The following is a 21,611-nucleotide window of genomic DNA, read 5'->3' as shown; positions in this document are numbered from 1 at the left end:
CGGCTGTGGGAGGACGGGGCTCCTTCACCACCCTTGGGTGCCTTAAAAGCAGAAGGGGTGGGGTCGTGGGACGATGTTCCCAGTGCGGGCCCTCACGGCGCTGGGCCCGCCCCGTACCCCGCCCCGCCCCGGCCCAGCCGGGTATTCCGCCGCGGGACGCTCGACGGCCGCGTCCGGCTGCTCGGCAGCGCCAGCGGGGCCCGGTAGGAGGTGCTGTCGGTTCACAGATGAAGGTAAAACCGTTTCTTTATTACTAATTTCTGTCTCCAAAGCCTCGAGATGGGGTTAATCCTCTGTCCAGGCCGGGGCCCGCGGCGCCGTGAGGCGGCTCCCTCATCTCGGCGGGAAGGGCCCGGGCCCGGCGGCGCAACCCTGCCCCGGGGCTCCCCTCGGTCGGAGCGGGAGCAGCTGGGGCTGAGGGCGGGCCGACGGCTCCCTGGGGGCTAGCGGGCAGCGCTGAGGGGACAGGGCCAGATAGGTGGAGCGGCCCTCGCGGTTTCAGCTGGGGGGCGGGCGGCCGCGGGCATCCGTCCTAGGGCCTGGGGTGCCCGAGCCGCCCTTCAGCTCTACTGCCCCGCGGAACCGATCGTTTCCAATTAGCGTTGAGCCGCGAGTCATTACTGTTCCGGCAGTAAATAAACAGGTGATTCCAGATCGGGTTCCTGCGTGGATCGTTACAATAAATATCCCTGAAGGAAGCTCTTTATTTATGTTGTCATTGATTAATTCTCACTACCTCATTTGATTTCGATTTAGAGCGATTTGATTCTAATTTAATTAGCATGTAATTTGGATGTACATAATTACTGTAATTATGACATTCAGGTAAGGCAGCTTTAGGCTGAAAGGCAATTTCAAATTTTCTAGCAACCTACTTTGTACTAAGGAACGGACAAGGACTCCGCGCCCTGCCACCCAAGTAGCAATTACCGCATCTCGGGAACAGGCGCTGCCACAGGTCTGTGTTAAAACAGCGCCAAGAAGGCGAGGCACCGCCGCTGGGTCACCGCCGGGCGGGAAGCCCCGGCCCTCCAGAGTGGGCCGCGGCCGCGGGTCAGGCCCGCGGGGCCGCGCGGTGGACGGGGAGCAGTGACCCCTCTCCCCGCGGCGGGACGCTGCCTCTCATCGCGCTGCGCCCGCCCGAGGACGGCCCCGGAGGAGCTGCCGAGCAGAGCCCAACGCGCTGCCTCCCCTCAGGTGGGTCCGTGCCGCCGCAGGCCCCCCCCGCCGTCCCCCACAGGACTTCATGCGGTGATGTCCTTGCTTTCCCCCCTCCCGTTCACGGGGGTCCGGCTCCGGCGCTCCCTTCTCTCCACCCGCCGAGGTCCCCCCCGCGTTCCCGCCGCCGGTTCTCCCTGTGGCCCGGCTCGGCCCAGGGCCCGGCCGCGCCCCCGAGCCCAGCGCCCGGAGCTCGGGGCGGCACGGGCCGCTAGGTGGCGCCCAGCAGCCGCCGTGCGGCCTGCGCTGGGGCACGGCCGGGAGCGATCGCGACTCGCGGGTTGCGGGGTGGGGGGGTCTTGTCGTTTCTAATGTGTTAAGAATGTTATTCCTTGAGGAGAATTTGTAGCGAAATTATTCTCACTTAAAATAAACACTTAGCGCACCAATTACCCGAAGGGGCGGGCTTCCCTTTGGATTCCCTTCATCTGCGTGTCGGAGGGGTGGGAGAGGGCCCCGGCGAGCAGATAATGGCTGCGAATAAATTACAGCTCCCGCAGATAAAGTTTCCATGTGAGCTGAAAGACGCAATTAAGAAACTGTCCGGGCACGAGATCGGGTGTTTATATATTATCTCATTAGAACAAAACCATTAATGTTACCTTTTAAGTGTAAAACGAGCCGTCGGGGCTGAGAGTCGCGGCGGGGGGCAGGGGACACGCTTCCTGCAAACAGGGACTTGCTGGTCGGACAGCGTTTGCTAAGTGACTTCCCCGGGCGTTTTCTCTTTTCCCGTCGGTTGGTGTTGCCGTCGCTGGCCGGGTTTTAGCTGCGTTTTGAGGGGCTAGAGTGGAAGGGGTGAAGCTGCTGCCCGCGAGGTGTGGGTGCGGGACGCTGTAGCTGGGGCGAGATGTGAGTGGAATCCGCCCTGGCTCGCCTTTGCTCAGCGAGCGGGGCAGAGGTGTGGGGAGCCTGGCTCTGCCCTCTGCTTCTCTCCTAGCCGGCGCCCGGGAGGGCATACCTCTCGTTCCCGGTGTTCCTCTGCTCTCGGGTTGGCGTCTCCCCGTTGCTGAACTATGGATTCAAAGAGTGAAATTAGATTTTCTCCCCGATTCTCACACCGCCTGTTCTTTAGTTTTTCTTTGTGTAGAAGTTCCCCAGACCATATAATTATCGCCAACATGTACGAAAGAATGGTGTCATTTATTTTTAAAAAGGTGACATGCTTTCTATTTTCCTGGTTAAACGAACCGGCTCTGCGGCCCAGAGCTGCTCCCTTCTTCGTTTCTGGGGAGTCTGTAAGTGATGGACGTTTTCTGACCCGAAGGGGCAAAGGCAATGCAAAGAGGTCCTTGATCATTGAGCTGAGAATTGTAACCCCGGCCTGGCAGAAACTGGACCTGGATGGTGTCCTTTGATGTGTTTTATTATAAATCGAAAACAAAGCTGACTTCTGCCCCGCACCCCGCGCAGTGCATTCCTCCGCAACCCCGGCAGCGCCCGACGGGGAGGGAAGGGGAGGGCGGGAGCGCAGCCATGCCCCGACGGTGGTTTACGTGCCCCAGCACGTCTCTTCACCCGCTCCCCTCCCCGCACCCTGCAGCCGGCGGGACCTTGCCGGGGTGCTTTAGGCCGGAAGAATTCCGGCGCGGCTCTATCTCGGGGAGGGTACTGCTGGCAGCGAGGTGCCTCTCCCGGGAGGCTACCCGCGGAACGGCCCGCGGGGTCCTGCTCCCCGTCCCGCCGCCCCGGGCAGAGGCGGCGCCGGCCCTGCCTGGCCGCTTTTGTGAGGCAGAGGTGGGACGCGGTTATTAGTATTCACGGCAGATGTATTTTTCTTTAACGCAACGTCTTTATTGCAGTTGGTGGCCGACAGCAGAATCCGTTTCCCGATGTTATTTGCATTCCCGGTTTTATGGAGGATTAAAATATTTATGTTCCTCCAATCTGTACCGCGCAGATGAAATTAACTTTTTGTTTCCTTCCCCTCTCTTTATATATATATTTTTTTAATAACACAATTATCTCATTTAACAATTTGCCTTTAAAAAAATACTGTGGCTGTTAGGTTGGTGGTCAGGAGACAAAGGGAGTGAAAATAATTTTCATTTCAATAATTGCCTTCTGGTCAATTTAACTGTGCCTTATTTTGAAAGAGCCTGTCTAAATGAGATTCCTGTCCCAAATGTGTTCCCAGGCCTTAGCCCAGCCTTTAATTATTCCCGAGGTTTTTTTCTTCAGAATAAGACGCTGCACTGAGTAATCACAAAGAAGTCAGAGAGCATCCTTGAACCTTTTCAATAGCAGAGCCACTGATATTCAAATAACATGCAAGGACCATTTGACTGCATGGGGACATAAGCATTTCCAATTCACTATTTGCATAGATCAACTGTCTTTGAAAAGGAAAGGAGCAGTTGTCTTCCATAACATTAAAAAGCCTAGTTATCAAATCAAGTGCTTAGTTTGGGGCTTTTAAAACGTTTACATTTTATCTCAGGTTGCCCTTTACCGTTTGACATGCAAATTTGGTGCAGTTAATTTGGACAATTAAAAGGATCTTCAAGGGAGCTTTGTCACCGAGAATATTCGGAGTTTTCCCCGTGGACCAGCTGAGATAAAGTTGGCCAGAACAAATGATGTCTAGGAGATTAATTAGATATTTGATAAGACATGAATCCCTAATAAGGGAATACAAGGCACAGGGGGCTGCTGTGTGCTCTAAGTCAAAATTAATAACATTTAACAAGATTTTCATTTAGGCATGAAATGTCTTTTCCGGAGTATTGACTCTGGCGATTTATTCCCCCGAGACCACCTCCCAGCCCCGACAGCCTTGTGGCGTTGAAGGCTTTTTCTAAATTAAATAAATAGCTCCCCGGCACAGTTCGGGTTTTGGGGCCGGTTTCTGCTAAAGGCGCTGAGGGCTCGGCCTGGGTCCGGCTGGCAGAGAGCGGTGTACTTCAAATTCGTTTAAAAACCCACAAACCAACCAAACCCCAACATAAAACGAAAACTGGGGCGGTTTGAAAAGAGACACGGAGCAGGCTGGCTCGGCGGCCAGCTCCGTCCACTCCCGGCTCTCTGCACCCGCCGGTTGTTAATCCCGGTCACTAGAAGGGGGACAGGGAGGGAGTTCTGCAAAGGAGTCCCCCCTAAAAACCAGACCCCGGCGAGGGCTATGCAGGAGGAGGGGACACAAAGAACAACAAAACCCATGAGTCTATGGTTCAGAGTCCTTTAATAATACCAAAATGAAAATATGTCAAGATTTTTTTTTTGCCATACAGATAAACGCATTTAAATTTCTTTAAGAGACCTTAACTTACGTGTGTTTGAGTGAAATGTTAACTCAACATTTTAAATATCTTTTACATATATACTGACTTCCACAAAGTGCATCAGAAATTTAAAATAATAATTAAAAAAAAAAAAAAAGGAACCAAAACCCCCAAAACCTCCCTGAATTTCAGGAATTCACCAATAATCAAGAAAAAAAAAAAAAGAAACCCCTCCCCAACCCCTTTCAGATCAACATTTACAAGAAAAATAAGCGAACACGATCTTTTTTTTTTCTTCTTTTTTTTAACCCTATTTATACAGATGTTTATGCGATACAGAGGAGCCGTCTCGGATTTGCAGTTTGATTTCTCACCTTAAGCCTCTCTCAGGATGCTTTCCTTCCAACAGAAGGAGAAAAGGAGAACGGAAGAAAGTGTCACTTGGAACCTATTGGCCAGGCGGGACGGGGGAGAAGGGCCGCCCCTCTCCGGCCCCGCCGTCCGCTCCGCTGCGGCCCTGGGCACCGTCCGCGGCGAGGGGCGGCTCGCGTCCCTCCGGCCGGCGCGGGGCAGAGTCCGGGCGGCTCCTCAGGGGCTCCCGAACAGGGACCGGGGCCAGGGCCAGGTGGCGCTGCCCCTAGGAGTCGCCGGGCCCCGCGGTAGGTTCCTTGCCCGGTCCGCGGGCGGCGGCGCCCACCCCGTCGTGCAGGATGAGGTCGGGGGACTCGGAGCGTGGCGTCTCCAGGTTGCTGGCGTCCGTGTCGCTGTCGCTGCCCTTTTTGCCACCGCCGCCCCCGTTGTGCGTTTTGATGTGCTTGCTGAGGTGGTCGCTGCGCATGAAGCGCTTGTTGCAGACGGGGCAGGCAAAGCGCTTCTCGCCCGTGTGAGTCCGCAGGTGCCGCTGCAGCTCGTCGGAGCGGGTGAAGCGCTTCCCGCAGAAGAGCCAGTTGCAGACGAAGGGCCGCTCGCCCGTGTGCCAGCGCAGGTGCGCCTTCAGGTGCGAGGTCTTGCCGTAGACCTTCCCGCAGCCGGGGATGTGGCAGCTGTGCAGCCCCTTCCGCCGCAGGCTGGCCCCGGCTGGCCCCAGCCGCTCGGCCTCCTGGCAGTTGGGGCAGTCGCAGGTTGCGCGGCCCGAGTAGCGGCGGGCGGAGCGGGCAGAGCCGCCCCCGGCGGCGGCAGCGGCGGCGCCCGAGATCATGGCGCTGGCCGCCGCCACTGCCGCGCTGGAGTCCGTGTAGGAGGGCAGTACGGGCTTGAAGCCCTCCTGTGTGAGCAGATGCTGGCTGGTGGAGAGTAGGTGCGAGGCGGCCGTGGAGCCCAGGCCGGTGGAGCTGAAGGCGGAGTGGGTGAGGGAGCTGAAGTCGGGGTTGTAGGTGCCCAGCTGGGAGTGCAGCGAGGCCTGGGGGGCGCCCGAGTGCAGCGAGCTCTGCAGCCCCCCCGCCGGGTTCTGCACCTCCAGCCAGGAGCCCGGGTTGGTGTGCACGTCCCACCAGGAGGAGGCCGCCCCGTTGGCCACCTCGCCCGCCGACAGCGTGGAATGGAAGCCCGACTTGTACCAGGACTCGTAGGGGTGCGCCATGCCCACCCGCGGGTAGAGGCTCTCGGCTGCCGAGCTGTGCACTTTGGAGATGAAGGCCGACTGCCCGCCGGGCTCCTGCGGAGACACGCCCGCCGCCGCCGCCGAGTTGGAGAAGAGGCCGCCGTAATCGCTGCTGAAGGCCGACGAGGTGGGCGAGGTGGAGGCTAGGCAGAACGCGCTGTTGGCGGTGCCCGAGCCACTGGCCAGTCCGCTGGAGCCTCTGCTCGTGGCCACCGTGAAGCCCGAGAGGCTGGAGCCCAGGTTGCAGCTGGATGTGGAGCGTTTCCAGGGGTGGAAGCCCCCTTTGGCGAAGGCGCTGGACTCGGGGAGGGTAGTCAGGGGGCTCGTGTTGCCGATCTTGTTGCAGGTGGCGGCCAGCATGGCCAGGGGAGTCGTTCCAAATCTCGGCTCCTCCTGCGGGAGAGACAAAGCCGGCCCGTCAGCCTCACCCCTGCCGCCACGCCGGGCTCCCACACGGACGCGGGCAGAACCCCACCACGACGAGGGACACCGCGGAAAAGTTTTGGAGGCAGGTTCCGGCCCTGCCCCGCTCGCCGCAACTCGTTTTCCGTCGGGGACCCGTTTCGGGGCCCGAGGGGTTTACATCGGAAGCGAATCCCGACGGGGACGGGCCACACGCGTGTCAAGAAAGGACGGCTGGGGACAGGCGCCCCGCGCAGCACCGGGCTGCTGCAGCCCGCCACCGATAAACCGAAAACCCCCTGGGAGCAGGATGCGGCGTCTCCTTGGGGGCCTGTACAGGAGCGGCGGAAAGCCGAGACGGCAGGAAAGCGGGCAAGGCGCGGAGCCCTGCGACCGACGCCGATCGCGAAACCTAGCTAGTGGGGAAAATTTTTGGACGTTTAGCGTGCGGCTTCGGGTCAAAAAAAAAAAAAAAGGAAAAAAAGAAGAAGAAAATAACAAACGAAAGGAGGGCCGTTTTCTCTCCGGCCAAGCGAGTTTTCAGACCCAACGACTCGATGGGAGACCCGCAGCGAAATCCCCCGAGGCGGGCGGGATCACCGCTCGCTCGCGGGCCAGCACGCTTTGCCCGAGGGGCAGCCGCCGCGCGGCGGCGGCGGCGGCAGCAACAGTTTTGTTTGGTTGTTGGTTTTTGGTAGGCTGGCTGTTCCGGAGGGCAGCGCGCGGAGCCGACTTACCCCGAGGATAGACGTAGCCATAGCACGTCGCTGGGCCGGGCAGAGGGGCGCGGGGCGGAGGGGGACGGCGCTCGGTGTGCGCCCCGCGCTGCCCGGCGGCGCTGAGGACACTCCAGCTCGGCGGGGCTAAACTCTGCCTAAGTGCGGGCAGCGCCCGCTTTGAAGTACCGCTGGCGGCGGCGCTCGCCCAATGAGGGCGCGGGCGGAGCGGCCCGGAGCGGCCCGACAGCCAATCAGGCTGCGGCGGAGGTGCCGGCGCCGGGGCTCGGGGCGCGTGCCAGTCAGCGCGCGGGGAGGTAAACCCCCTCCACCCCCCCATTCCCCCCCCCCCCCCCCCCCCCCAACCACTCTCTGCTCCGGACTGCGGCGATCGCGGCCGCAATTAACTACAAACGGCGGGTTGTGACTCCCGACGGCCCGAGCCGCCGGAGTGAGGCCGCGAGGACCGGCACCGCACCCCGCACCGGGGCGAGGGGAGCCGCAGAGGGCAGCAGTCGTGAGCAGGGGGTCGGGCGCAGGGCCGGGGTCGCGCCTGGCGCCGCCGCCTGTAACGTGTGCGGCGGGAGGTGCGAGATCCCCCGCTGCGCCGCAGCCACCTGCCGTGCCCCCATCTGCCGAGCCCTACCTGCAGCGCTGCTGCTCAACAGGCCCTTTGCAGGCCGTCACTGGGCGGCTGACCGCGCTGGGTACAAGCAGCCTGGCAGCGCCTAATGGCATTCTATGAAAGCGGGTTAATTTTTTGGTTTTGCTTTGCTAAATACTAGACGTGATTCCGGGCACAACGTATTCCCGAGTTTCTTCGCTAGAGGAACCGAGGAGGGGGTTTTAGTCATATAATGCACCAGAAAAAAATCCAAAGGCATCCCCTTGCCCTCGTACCTGGGCGGTAGGGGGAACAAGGGGCATATGACATTCTGTCGTTTAAGAGACGATTTTATTTTACAGCGTAGTCCCCAGCAAAATACTTTGGAAGTGGAATTGGCAGCCTGCAGCAGGTTTTCAAGCCCCACATACCCCCGTGGAACAGGGCTGCTCACGGCAGAAGGCAGGCTCCCTCCGGGCAGTGCCGCGGAACAAGCCTCCCTAGCACTGGCCTCTGCTCTGTGCACACTCCCCACTCCCAGTGAGCGACACACGCTTTACCTGCGCTCTGCATGTGCGACATGTCAGTCCAAACCTCGGCTCCATCTCTTGCGAGCTAGTCCCTTTGATTCGCAATTAGTGGAGGCTTCTTAAGTAATTGGCTAGAACTTGCCCGTACTATGTCGGCGGAAGATCAATAGGCGTGCAACTTTTTTCATCGTTGCGATCGTCCCTGCGAGGCTGGGAATAGGAGTTCTTCCCTGCGCTGCTGCCGTCCCCCGTGCAGTTGGGTGCAGCTCTGAACCAAGCAATACGAATACGTTCAAGCAACGCTCTGCGTTAGAGTCAGTATTTCCTTCTCCTCGCCTCAGCCATCCAGTGTAAAACCTCCTAGCAGATGCAAAATAGGCATCGCTGAGGAGCAAGATAGAGAAGCCGTGAATTTGAGGGGATTTCTCTTTTCTTGTTTTGATGTTGTTTTGTTGGGGTTTTGGTTGGTTTGTTTGTTTTTTGTTGTGGTTTTTTTTTTTTTTCCTGTGCTTAAACAAGGCAGGCATTGCGTTTTGTTGTACATTGTGTTATGCGACCTGCAGGACGCCTTCCACGCTAGGAAAGGATGTCTCTGGAGATTAGCTTTTATTTAAACGTCTAAAGCTATTTTCAAAGGGCGCTCGCCTTTTTGTCGCCGCGTATTAAGCAGAGTCGGGGCAGTAGGAGGAAACGCTGTTCTGAGCTTAATTCTTTCCACATTGACTCGCAGCCAGCCAGGGGTCCGGGCAGTGCATGGCGAGCCCTTCCTCCAGGAGGGAGCTCTGCCTGGCGCGGATGGCGAGCGGCGGCTTTAGCCGGGGGGGCTGGAGCACTCGACGGGAGGAGGCGATTTAAGGCGGTGGCGGGGGGAGCGACATAAACCCCGCGAGAGAGGCGAGGAGTCCGACAGGGGCACCCGGGAGCAATCGCCCAACAGGTGACTCCTCTCTTCCTTCCCTCCTTCCTTCCCTCCTTCCTCTCTCTGGTGAGAACCCCGCTCCTTCCCAGGAGCCTGCGGAGGTGGTCGTCAAGTGGTAGCGAGGCGCTTCTGGCCAGCCCCGGGGCGGCGAGGGGGAGAGAGTCTTTCCCCTCTCCTCGGGGAAAGTCATCAATAAAATAAGGCTGGGAGGCAGAGACCGAGAGCGTGACGTTCGGAAATGCTGCCTCCACATCAGCGAGTAAAGGCATCCGCTGCCGGCCCGCCGTCCTTCCCCGGTGTAGCCGGGTCTCTGTTGTGCCTGCGGCGGGCGGCTCTGCCTCACCGCCGGCCATCCCTGCGCCCCTTCCCAACTGGGAAAGGGGCTGAAATCCGCGAGAGCGAGGCAGGCGGCGGGGAAAGGCTGTGCGGATGGCGGCGAGGAGGGGAAGGCTTGCTAAAATCTTTAGGGGGTCAAGTATTTTCTGACATTTCTTTTTTTTCCATACTCCAAAAAATCGAGTTTTTAAACAAAGATCAATGTGTTATGCTAAAGTGTTGAGCTGACTGTTAAAACATTTGGGGGGATAATGACAATGTAACAAAGGCCTGGTTTGGAGTGAATCATCACCCTTTTAAAAGTTAAAGCAATTTTCAGGAGAATAGCTTTCAGCAAACGCTTTACATTATTCAAAACGGCCAAATAATGCTCTATTATAGCGCCTGAATGCTGCCAGTCAGCCCGTAAGTGCAATTTGTGCAAAGGCTCGGTGCCTTATCTCCACTTCTTTATAAAGAGGTGAATATAAAACAATTTCTTCCAAACCCAGACAGAGAGCACGAAAATTGCTTCCCTTTCTGCAATCAGGGCAATTTAACTGGAGTGCAATTAGCACTATTAAATGTCGATTCTGCATAAACAAATCTGACTAAGAAGCGAAAGTGGGGTGAGAACCTCATATAAACTGAAACTGATTTTTGAAAATTATGTATCCGGGTCCTTTACAATTGATCCGTGACGTTTTCATCTCGGAATATATTTACATCAGAAATACACTACGGTTAAATCAACATAAATCTATTTAAAAAATAGTATAAACCCTCCGTGTGAATGCTAATGAAGAATAGCCTAATTAAATGCAACAGTTCACTTCCTTTGAACAATATTGTTTCCCATCTTCCCTTCACGCGTGTCTTTTGATCTGCGCGACTACTAAAGTTGCTGTCTTTAGGAGGTAAAGCTGGGAAACAATTCCTTCATTAAAGCTGATTGGGAGGCTCTGGGTTCATCCTCAAGAGCGTCAGATGGAATGGCTCTGCTGTTCAAACGCAGCTCGGGGACAGAGCTGCCAAGTATTTCCCCACTAAATCGATTTACCAGCAGTTAAACGTGAGGTTGCTGTACAATTCCCCCTGAACCCTAGGAGGGGCACGGAGTTTTACACATGGATGTTACGGGTGGGAGAGGGGCAAACCCTTCCAAGTTGAAGAGAAGCAGCCTCTGCTGCTGCCAAGCAGAAGGGAGGTGGGCAGGAAACAGGCGAAGTGCTCATCGCCGAGGGGAGGAATCGCGTCCTACCAGCTTTTATTTTTTAATGTTTTTTATTTTTTTTTAAGCAACACGACTTCCGTGCTGAAGAGTCCCCTCTCCTCCCCCCTCTCAATTACACTTTGCATTTACGTGATCTAGAATCCCCCACTGATTATCAGAGAAACGCAGAGGGGGACCTAGTGATAAATTAATAACTTCAGTTAAGGAAAAGCATCCCCACTATGCCGCCCAAGACTAGCTATTAAAAGGGGGAAGGATAGCGTTAAAATACAGCCCCTGGTGCCTGTTGAGCCCGCTGAATTCTTGCCACTACAGAGTTCTTCATTTGTGGATAAAGATGAAGGGCAGCTTTTGATTAGAAGGAAATCTTTTATAGTTAATAAAAAGGGAATGAGCACTGGGATCAAATAGATCATGGGAATTAAATGAAAATTACGGCACTCTCCAGCAATCCCTGCTTGAGCTTTCAGATTGTGTTTGTGGCAGAGTGCAGGAGTCCCCTCTCCTCCTGCCCCCCGCACGGAGAGCCCCGAGGTGGAACATCAGATCGGGCTTGCAGCTCTTCCTCGGTCTTTAAGGTGACACTGCTCAGGAGCGACAGGGCCACCCATCCTACCGGCGCTTAAAAAAAACCCAGGGTAGTTCTAGAGACCCTCTCGTCTACGGAACTCAGCCAAAACAGTGTTTGTGGAACTAATTGTCTTCCGCTAAATTTATTTGGACCATGTATTTTAAACCTCCCTTGTTCTGTTTATTTCAGCCAAAGAGACGTTAACAATCCCGCGGAAGACGAGTGTCAAAGGAAGGAAGGTGACTGCAGCCTGTGTGATGATTTTAATTACTACAATTATTGGAAGATTATTCAACAGCATCATGGATTTGTTTTCTGCCTTGGTAGGAAAGTCTGAGGAATATTTTGTGAGGAACGTTGTACGAGGATTTTATCTCTTGGTTCACGCGCTTCCCAGCGCTGTTAGGATGTATAGGTTGGGCATGACAAGCTCGGGTTTGCTACAGCAGGTGCCAGGCAGTGCCAGCGCTCATAAAGCTTTCGTAAAACGAAGGTGTTTCTAAATAGGACTTTAATTACGGAACGGCTGGACCCACATTTATAGAGCGTAAAACCACCTTCTCACACAAGTCTATTAAAGAAGCTCCGGTGACTTGGTGATGAGCTCTGGGCTTAGGCACGGGGGCAGCGGCCGCCACCGGCGGCAGTGCCACGGTCCCGGCTGCTGTGCCACTGTCCCGGCAGGTTTCATTGGCACTGGCACCGTCCCAGCCGGTCCCGGCGGCAGTGTCACCACCGCAGGTCCCGGTCGGCCCCGGCGGCAGTGCCCTTGTCCCGGGGGGTCCCGCCGGCTGCCGACCCTCTCCCCCCGGGGCCGGCCAGGGCCGAGGGGAGCGGCAGCACCCTTCAGGGAGGCGGGAGAGCGTCCTTACGGCACAAGAGTCCCGTCCCCGCGTTCCTCCCGGTATCCCGCCTCTGATACCGGCCGAGCTCCTTATACCACATTTTTAGCCAGGCGTGACTCAGAATGTTGGCTGTGATTAAGCAAGCTGTCTATCTGCAGATAGAGACATGTGGGAGCGTAATAGGCAGGATGATTGACATTACAAAGTTGTCTTCCGTCCACGATGACCAATAAATCCTCCTGTAGGTTTCGCCCCTTAATGAATTGCTGGTTTGGAAGAGGAAAATAGGCTGGATATCCCCCACCCCCCTTCGTATGTTCCCCTCTCTTCCCTCCCCCTGTCCTGGGATTAGGGCGAGGAAAGACGGGGAACCGTTCATTGTGCTCCTTCTGTCTTCTGTAATTACTGGAGCTCAGGCTTAAGGTGAATTTCAGCTCAGATCATGAACCATTTCACGTTCAAATGCAAGCTTGCAATACTTTCCTAGTGGCAATTAGGAGCCTATTACAAGCCATTAGATTGATCAATGTACCTTAAACAATGTGAATGATTTATATGGCAAAGAAAAAAAACCTTCTTACATCCATTGTACTGTTCCAGCCACCAACCTGGCCCTGTGTCTCCATTCATCACAGATTTAAACAACAAAAGCAATTTATTTAGAAAACTTCCATGCAAAGAAACAGGCTCAGTTCTTTCGTCTGGTAGGGTACCCGAGCTTTATCTGTCTTGTTGTAAAGAGATGCAGGCTGGAAGAAATCAAGCATATGGGGAGAGGCGGGGAGGGGTGAATTTGCTGGTTTCCAAACGGACTAATTCACCTTGTACCTGAAAGAAGGAAACAAAGAGATTCCTCACTGCTTCCTAAACAACCCACTAGTCCACTGTGCATATGTAATGCAAGGAGGAAAGCAGTAGCATACACGTGTGTTTAACAAAGTGTTTGAGTAGCTTTCGGTGTAGCCCTTTCATGACATTGCGGACACAGAACTGCCAGCCCTGGAAGTTCCAAGGCAGGTATGAAGTGGAGAGTGGGCTGGGATGTGCCAGGTGAAGGAGGACGGGGGTATAAGCAGCTTTCTTCACCATGGATAAATATTCTAACCATTCTACAACAAAGAAATGTCACAGTGTTGGCTGCTATGAAAGCCAGAGCAGCTGCCCTCTAGGCCTTGGTCTGTTTGCGTCTGCTCCCCTCCAGAACTCAGGAAACCTCTCATGCCTGGGAAATTCCTCCCAGCTGTGGCAGCCCCAGAGTGAGGGGCTGGGAGAGGCTGGTGACTTTGTGCTTGCCAACGGTTTGTTAGGGGTACAGAGATGCAGGTTGGAAAGGGTAGGATCATGCCTTGCATGTGGTCAGTTGGTAGCCCCGTCTCTTGTATTTTCCATGGTTTTTTTGCTAACCTTACTCACTTTGCTACTTAGCACTGCAAAATTAATCTTCTCTATAGCTACGAAGTAACTGAATGAATCTTTGGCTTGGTGTTAAACAGTTCTGACATGTTTCCAATTCAAACTGAGAAACAACCGCACCGCCCCACCCCATGTGAACTAAATAAACTATTCTTTAAAATGGGACTTTGATGGGAGCAGTGTAGCTGGTGACAGTGTTAGTTAGAAAAAAACCAAAAACATTTGTAAGTTTTTGTTCAGGTGGAAATTTATTGTGAGATATCCCACAAGGCAGAATGTTATTAACATCCCTATTATTATTTGTGTTTCAGTAACAGTCTGGTCTACTGTTTTCTACATTCTGGTCTCTGGCAGTCACTGCGATGCTTGTCAAAAGTCACCATTTTATCACATCGTTTTCTGCAAAGAGGTAAGCACACAGCACATCAATATTGGTACAAAGAAAAGAAGCAAGGGGTGAGTGTCAAGTCCTGTCAAGAGATATGACTGTTTCGTTACAAAGCACAGATATGGCCACTTCTGATTTTCTAGGTTGTCCATATGCGATTGAGACTATTCACTTACTTCTATGGTAATCAGCTGTTTGCTTTCTTGATAAAAAGGGATTAGTAAAATGCAATGTCTACCATATCAAGGGAACGATAGATGTGACAGGAATAAGAGGTGTCCTTCCTCTTTCCTTTAGGAGATACCACAATGAGAGGAGGTGTGTTTCTATGGAATCTGTCACATACTAAACCCAGTTCTTCCCTTTCTTATAGACCCTATGCCATCAAGAACTTCACCCGTAAAATCAGCAGTGTCCTGCTTACTTTAAACTTGTTCTTTCTCATAGAGGATATGGGAAAAAAGAATAAAAGGTACGGAGGCCTCTTTCAAATGTGTAGAGGTTATCCCTTTAATCACATTGTGCTTTAAAGCCTTTTTCCTTTTCCAGAGCTTTGTGTTTGCCACTTTGCCCAGGAGAATTGCTGGGCCAGCCCTCTCAGGACAGGTTCTGGCCTTCCTCTACTATAAGTATCTCCACAAAACCTGTCTACCTGAAGTGCCTTCTGCAAGCCTTAACCTATAAACACGTACACCCTCTTTGTACAAAAGCAGCCGGAGCTTTCTAATATGCTGCTTCAGGCATTTACATTCCATCTGGGTTGCATCGCCCTTTAATTATCCATCTTCTTATTGTGATCAAGTGAACTTTTACTAATCTCCACATTTATTGTTAAGGTAAATAGATGCTGCTTTTAATCAATATGGATGGCCACACCAATGCAGTTCGAAGTAACTTAAGACAATTGTAAGGAGTTCAATGTGTGTATAATTACAGAGAACGTCAGCTATTCACTCCAGTCTAATTCAGTGTCTCTTTAGAGACAGACCTCTTCCTTTTTGTCATTCCCACTCTCACCTCCTTTGCTCCCCCCTGCAAAGCAGGCAAGAGGAACACAGCGGAGATCAAGCAAGCAGCAGCCCTGCTGAACTTCAGGCTGCTTAGCAGATTGAAACTGCTAGGTGAATATAAGCATACGGGTACAATATAACACCTTCTTCCAACAAAAAAGATTGATTGCATCTTGGCCTGAGTATTAAATGTGCTATTATCAGAAGCAGCTGAAATAATGCATACAGTCACTTTAAAAGAAAGCAGGTTTCCTTTGCGAACATGCCTATTATTTCAATAGTACTTGAGAACTATTTCAATAGTGGCCAGGTTGTTGCTTACTAAAGTACATTTGAATTTAATACATATATATCAAGGTTTTTTCTTAATTTTAGTTTGAATTATTCCTGAAGTTCTCATTAAATTTACCATTTGTAAAGGACAGATAAAATGAAAATGGCTTTTAGAAAAATAGAGCTGGAAATTATTTTGGCCTTTCCGACCTGGAAAAGGTGATAATTTGCAGCAGCTCTAGATACTGGACATATCTGACATTTAGGTATTCCCTCACAGTTTCAGACCTTTGTACAGATGAACTCCATCTGGGACAACCCAGCAGTCAACTTTCTGTTGCCTTAATGTAAATAAGAAGACTACAGCTGTTTTAAGCAATCTAGGCAGACAACACCAATGGAAAATGAATCTCAGGCGAGGGCAGTGCTAAGAAAAGAATGCCTATTATCCACGATAATGCTCCTAACATTTTCTAAACAGCTATTACCTGTGTCTGTCTGTAATTGTCCTTGTTACAGTAACGGTGCAAGCTTTCTTTCAGAACACTGATAGAAATCCCTCTCCACTGACTTTTCCAAACATAAACAACCTATACAGCATTTTCTGATGTAAAACAAATGTGGTAAGTAGGTCCCACATTAAAGAATCATTTTGACTAGAATGTCTGAAATGCTCAAGGGCTTTTGGGTGGATTAGAAAATACCGCCATTTGCATTCAGTTTCCAAAAGCGGTCCCATGTATACTTACGAGTGCTGGTAGGACCTATGTAGCACATTGGTGCTGAATTTGGAGGATTGCAGAGAACAGATAGCTCGCCTCCTCTTTTGCAAAGCGGTGCAAAACAAGCCATTGTGGATTTCTGCTGCCCATTATTTCTCATGGCTTTTATTGCTCATGAACATGACTAATTGTTAATGTTGACACTAACAAACATTTGCCTATATAGAAAACAACACAGCTACAAAATTCGCAGTTACAGCAAAGCACCTAGAAGCCAGCATCTCTATCGCTCTGCTTCCCGTTCATAATCCTATTTGATAAACCCCATCAGTTACTCTCCTTCAAATGAAACTGTCTCTAAATACAGACCGTTAGACACCTCAGAGAGATTGAAAGCAGTGAAACAAGGTGCAAGTTTACATATCTAAATGTCACCTCAGTATTAAGAAATAGAATGTTCACAGTTCTTATGCAGTACTTACTAAGTGTAACTTCATCCTCCGTTATGCAGTTTGGAGGAAATTTAGCAAAGCTCCTAGGTTTGCTCAGCCTGAGACAAGTGCATCAAAACTGTGTGCTGTTTCTTTCTTTGTAATTGTGACAGATGAAAGTACAGGCCTAAAAGGAAGCGCTGTCAGTGTCCTTCAGCTCTTTCACATTACCACTGTACATACATCAGGATGTAAAATCAAGTAGCCAGACCTTTCAGCCATTACGCAAGTTGTTATGCACTAATTTCAACAGAAGCTTTATCTGAGTGAGGACTACCTGCTCCTCCTGTTCAAAGTAAGATGTTGAAGTTAGCACAAGTAGAAACTTGTACTCATTCAGAGAAAATGTTCTGAAAAGCTGTAAAGTGCAAAATCCAGGGTCAGGCTTTGGAAAGATGTGTTGCTGTATTCTGCTTTAACTCCCAAAACTCTTTTGGAACCTTGTTTTCCCAGCAGTTGGGATGTGCTGCTTCCCAGACCACAGGGATGTGATAGTGCATTTTTCCAGGGAGTAGCTGTGGTACCTGCAAAGAGACGACTCATATTCCATGAAGCAATAGGAGTGCAGGAGGAACACCTCTTTGTGCAGAAGTGCAGGCTGGGAATGCTACAAAAGGTGAGGGAGGGACTCAGCCCATGTAACACTGGATGTGCTAGTGTTGTGTAAAAATCTGTGGCATCTTGCAGCTCTGAGACTGAAATTGCTCAAACACAAACTGTTTGCAGATGGTGTTTTACCTGAGCATGTCCAATCACACTTGTGGCTGCATAAGGAAGAGGGAGGGGATCTCTGTAAATAAACTGCTTAGAAAGAAAACCAAATAATCGAAGTAGCAGCTTGGTCGTTTGATATTCAGTTGCCTTTTGTTACAGTATTTTTCAAATAGCTGTTACCATAACAACATATTTTTCTTTTAATTTTTTTTTTTTAGCTGTTTAAAAAAAAAAATAATCTTCCCAGAATCCTTAAATAATAGCTTCCATTAACTGCAGTGACTTCTGTTGGGGAGGCCAGTGCTGATGTCACAAGCCACTCACAAATCTGGCAGATGTTTTGTTTGATAAGGCCAATTTGAGCTTTATAAAATATGTTGTGGGTTTTTTTCCTAGCTCCAGAGAGTAAATATCAGTTAGGATGGGATTTGGAAATGATCATTTGCCAGGAGACAAAGTGCTTGATAGCTGTCAGCAGAAAGTGTTCCACCCCTGAAAAACTACATCAGACCAAACCGTAGATTCTCCTTTAACATAGTGGTAGTGTACCAAATACCAAGAGATGGACCTTAGAGACATATGTATAACAACAACAACAACAAAAACAAAGGAGGAAGAAGAAAGGAGGTACAAATGCTTCAGGAGGCCAGTATTTTTTCCTTATTCTACAGTGTGTATTTTGCTAAACTCTTAAGGTAAATCCTGTAGATGAGAGTGGTTTATCACAATCAAACAGAAGTTACTATAAAAACAATTGGAAGAAAATGAAAGAAAGGGACTTAAATCTGTAGTGATTTAAACACTGATGCTGCCCCAGAAACACTGGCAATTTTATTTTGGGTTCAAGTAATCTGCATGACTAAGAAATAATCACTTTTCCAAGCCTTCCACACACTTGACAGTAGCAAACATGTCCAGATTATTATATTTAGTAATTTTTCTGCTAATACCATCCTGTTTCTGGGAACAGGAACAAAACTATTAATTTTTGCAAGGCTTATTTTATAATCAGGTTTTTACAATTTTATAATCAACTAGAACCATGTTTTAGTGTAAGTTGTTTTATTATTTCTTTTATGCTGTTAACATAGAACAAGAAAAGGTTCCATGAATTGCTTAAGCATTGTTATCTAAAATTTCTCAGAGGAGAAAAAAAAAATGAACTGTACATTATTTCTATGTTGATTACTTGGATGAAAATGCCTAGTAGCCAACACTGGCTTGCTACTTTCCTAGGGAAGGTGTGCTAGTGTGTACATCCAGATGTGTGCACGTGTTCTTTGTAGTAGCTAAAAAGAATATTTTAAAACCTTTAAAAGTAAAAAGAGTTGTTAAACAATGTGCTTTCATTTCTGTTCTCTTTTTCCATAAATCTACATTCACAAGAGTAGCTTAAATTAATTCCAGAGAGGATATTCCAGATTCACACAAGTAAAAATGACATTGTAAAATGAAGTGGTTATCTGGTCATAAGGCTTCAGTGAGCTTACTGCTACAAGATCGAATCTTCAGTTTAGTTTGTGAAGGTATCAAACATTCCAGTGAACCTGAAAACAGCACTGTTGTAAACAGCATCACAAATCCTCTTGCTCTGTTTAAAATTCAGATTAGATAGCAATTTTTTCCTATGTTGCTCAGATTTCTAATATGTAGATGAATATATTTCTGCAAGTACATTAATTTCCCCCACGTTTCGGTGTATTTAAAAGCATACACACATTGATTCTGCTTTTAAGGATGTTAATTCCACTTTTAAGAATACTAATTCCACTTCTAAGAACACTAATTCCACTTTTAAGAATGCAGCAGGTCCAGGATTAGGCTGTCTGCTGGAGCCTTTCTTTCTGATTTAGCAACAGACCTGTGTCGGGGCTGATCTAACACTCTTCATCACACATCACTTGATATAAAAAGGTGAAAGTGGTACTACAGATGCCTGCAGTTTGATTGGTAATGTCAAGAATGTTCATCCACACAACTGTCTGCTACATCTTATTTGCTGCAGTGAGGTTACTCAGTTCTGAGATAATTTCATACAGGCAACAAACCACAGTTTTGAAATCAAGTGACAACTACTACATACTCCTTTTTTCTGCTCCATATTGGTCATATGTGCATGTTAAAGATGCTGATGAGATGCATTGGATTTATTAATAACAATAATCTCTTGCACTGACACCACTCTGCTGTAACTAGGACTGAGAAGACAAGCTTTAAACAAAAAGAGCTTTCATACTCTGCTCTCTCTGGTGTGACCAGTCATTGTAGCTTGCTCTAGGACTCATAACTACTGAGGGGACTTTTGAAATGGGCACTATTTGAACTTCTGAGCATGGTCTATAATCTTCATTAATAATTACATCAACTGTGACAGTTCAATTCAGTGTAGGTATCTGAAACTCTCTCTGAAATTGATGATAGGCATGCTTTATAGCTTATGCATGTCAGAAGTTATAAGGCAAGTCTCATCATGGAACTTAACTACTTTAACATGACTTTTTCAATAGTCCAACAATTTAAAACAATTGCATAGTGTTTTTTCTTTCTAGCTTTTAAAATACAAAAAATGTTTCATTGCATTTGTAGGGTTGAATACAGTTAAGTGACCTCTACAAAAGACTCCCTCTTTGAAGTGTTCTCTGAAGAGAGCTTCAAGGCAGCTGAGTGTCCCAGACTGTGATTTTGCAAGGTTTTGATGCTAGAAAATTGTTTAACAAACAGCTCCAAAATATTTAGATTTTGATTAATAACACACAGTCCCGTTGTATTTAAATAACATAAAGTATGAAATCTAACATGTGGCAGAAGAGTATGTGTTCCACATGGTTAGGAGAATAGGAATAGGGACATACCAATATCTGAGCAGGAGGGAAATAGTTATGCAAAGCCAATTAAACAATTCTTTAGGAATATATTAAACTGTTGTCTCTACTTACGCCAAAACTTTTCCTCCAACTTTGTGGTTGGAAAGGATGCTCCTTCAGCAGTGGAGGGAGTTCTGGTTACCATTGCTTTGTTCTTCAAATGACCACATTGTGTATGAATCTGAGAACCCTGGATCTGGTTAACACTGACTTCCCAGCAGAGAACAGTTTGGGGATATTAACCAAATTATTTAGTATATGTAGTATATGAATAATACTAAGGTAATTCACGAAAAGTAGTTGAGTATAACCATCTGGAAGAGAATGCTGACACTGAAATCACAGGGCCTCAGAACCTTTGACCATAGTTAAATTCTTGTATAGTCTCACTATCTTCTCAAACCTTGAAACTTTACTCATAAAAGCAGCTTTACTCTGCCAAAAGAAGTTTTACTCTGTCTAAGGAAGTAAAATACTACTATATGGGGAGTCTTGCCAATGAAAGGACTTGGGCTGACTGAACTGGCCTACATAGAAGGGTTAATTTAAAAATCCCACTTCATTTATACCCTAATTGCTAGCTAGTAGATTAGTATCACACTTAATCTCATAGTAATTATATATTAGCTGTATATATTAGCTCTAAGATGAGATCTGATGTTTGCAAACAAGTATTTATTTTATTAAATGGAAAGGAGAAAAGGCCTACCCAACTTTGGTGTCATATGCCTGCCACTCAGCTGCATATATAGCTTTTCAATTCCAAACCAAAAAACTTGTAACTTCAATTTCTATTTTTGGACAAGCCAAGGGCAAAAAAAAATCCAAAACATTGATTTGTCAATTTTATTAGTTTTTTCTTATAACGAAAGCAAAATGCAAACTTATTATCTATTTGCTGTGAATGCATTAACATTGTGAATATACAAGTTTCCATTTAACGAGCCAGTGTGATGCTGCAACTGTCCAGATGTAACAGTAAGAAAATGCCATGTACCAGTAATTCTCATTGATTTCAATATTATTATTATTATTAATAATGGCTGGAGGTAATATGTAGCCACAGAGATATGTGCAATGGAAAAGACTCATAACCTGCATTCACATTTGAACTATCAGTCTGAAGAAAAGCCTTCCAAATGCGGCTCTCCATTAGTGATGGGTAGTGGTTACTATAGGAATATGCTTTCAGCACTGCACTGCTATCTGAAGTCAACATTGACTCTAAAGTGGTTCTGTCCTCAGACTAACATAGCCATGACTTTTAAAAATGCAAAGAAAAGAGCTTATTCAGCAAGTCATACTAATTTTATCTAGCCCACATTTGGAAATTGTTTAATTGTGGATCGGTATTACTAAATCTCAACAATTACTTTGCAGTTGTTGGTATAAAAATTAAAAACAGTCTTCATTTAATCTCTTTCAGAAGAGTTGAAGCTGGATGTGAAAACAAAATGTAAATAATAAATGAAAGCCTTATCATAAAATCCTTGATACCTAACCAGGTTATTACCTAATGATTGGAATCTAAATTCAGAATCAGTTACAGAACTTCGTGTTT

General features: G+C 48.8%; 1 protein-coding gene and 1 long non-coding RNA gene across 3 annotated transcripts; one reads left to right on the top strand and one right to left on the bottom strand.

Annotated features, from left to right (window-relative positions):
• Window positions 1-145: 145 nt before the first annotated feature.
• LOC130607077 (uncharacterized) lies at window positions 146-20,503 on the top strand. Its single transcript, XR_008974156.1, has 3 exons — window positions 146-233; window positions 13,900-13,997; window positions 19,773-20,503. It is a non-coding gene; the product is annotated as an uncharacterized LOC130607077 (long non-coding RNA).
• On the bottom strand, window positions 4,946-7,327 carry SP9 (Sp9 transcription factor). Of its 2 annotated transcripts, none has more exons than XM_057423864.1 (2): window positions 7,179-7,327; window positions 4,946-6,432 (listed from the first exon to the last, which is right to left on the bottom strand). In XM_057423864.1, exons 1-2 carry the CDS (start codon window positions 7,197-7,199, stop codon window positions 5,077-5,079), a joined length of 1,377 nt encoding a protein of 458 aa, XP_057279847.1. In that variant the 5' UTR covers window positions 7,200-7,327; the 3' UTR covers window positions 4,946-5,076. The 2 variants fall into 2 exon arrangements, with proteins under 2 accessions (XP_057279847.1, XP_057279848.1); XM_057423865.1 differs by lacking the exon at window positions 7,179-7,327 and adding an exon at window positions 6,623-6,856.
• Window positions 20,504-21,611: the final 1,108 nt, after the last annotated feature.

This window comes from Pezoporus wallicus, unplaced genomic scaffold (assembly GCF_028554395.1).
Source record: "Pezoporus wallicus isolate ANWC-B61680 ecotype Strahan unplaced genomic scaffold, APGP_CSIRO_Pwel_v1 contig_1181, whole genome shotgun sequence".
Classification (NCBI taxonomy): domain Eukaryota; kingdom Metazoa; phylum Chordata; class Aves; order Psittaciformes; family Psittacidae; genus Pezoporus; species Pezoporus wallicus.
Note: the sequence above shows the minus strand (reverse complement) of the source record. Positions and strands in the feature narration are given on the sequence as shown.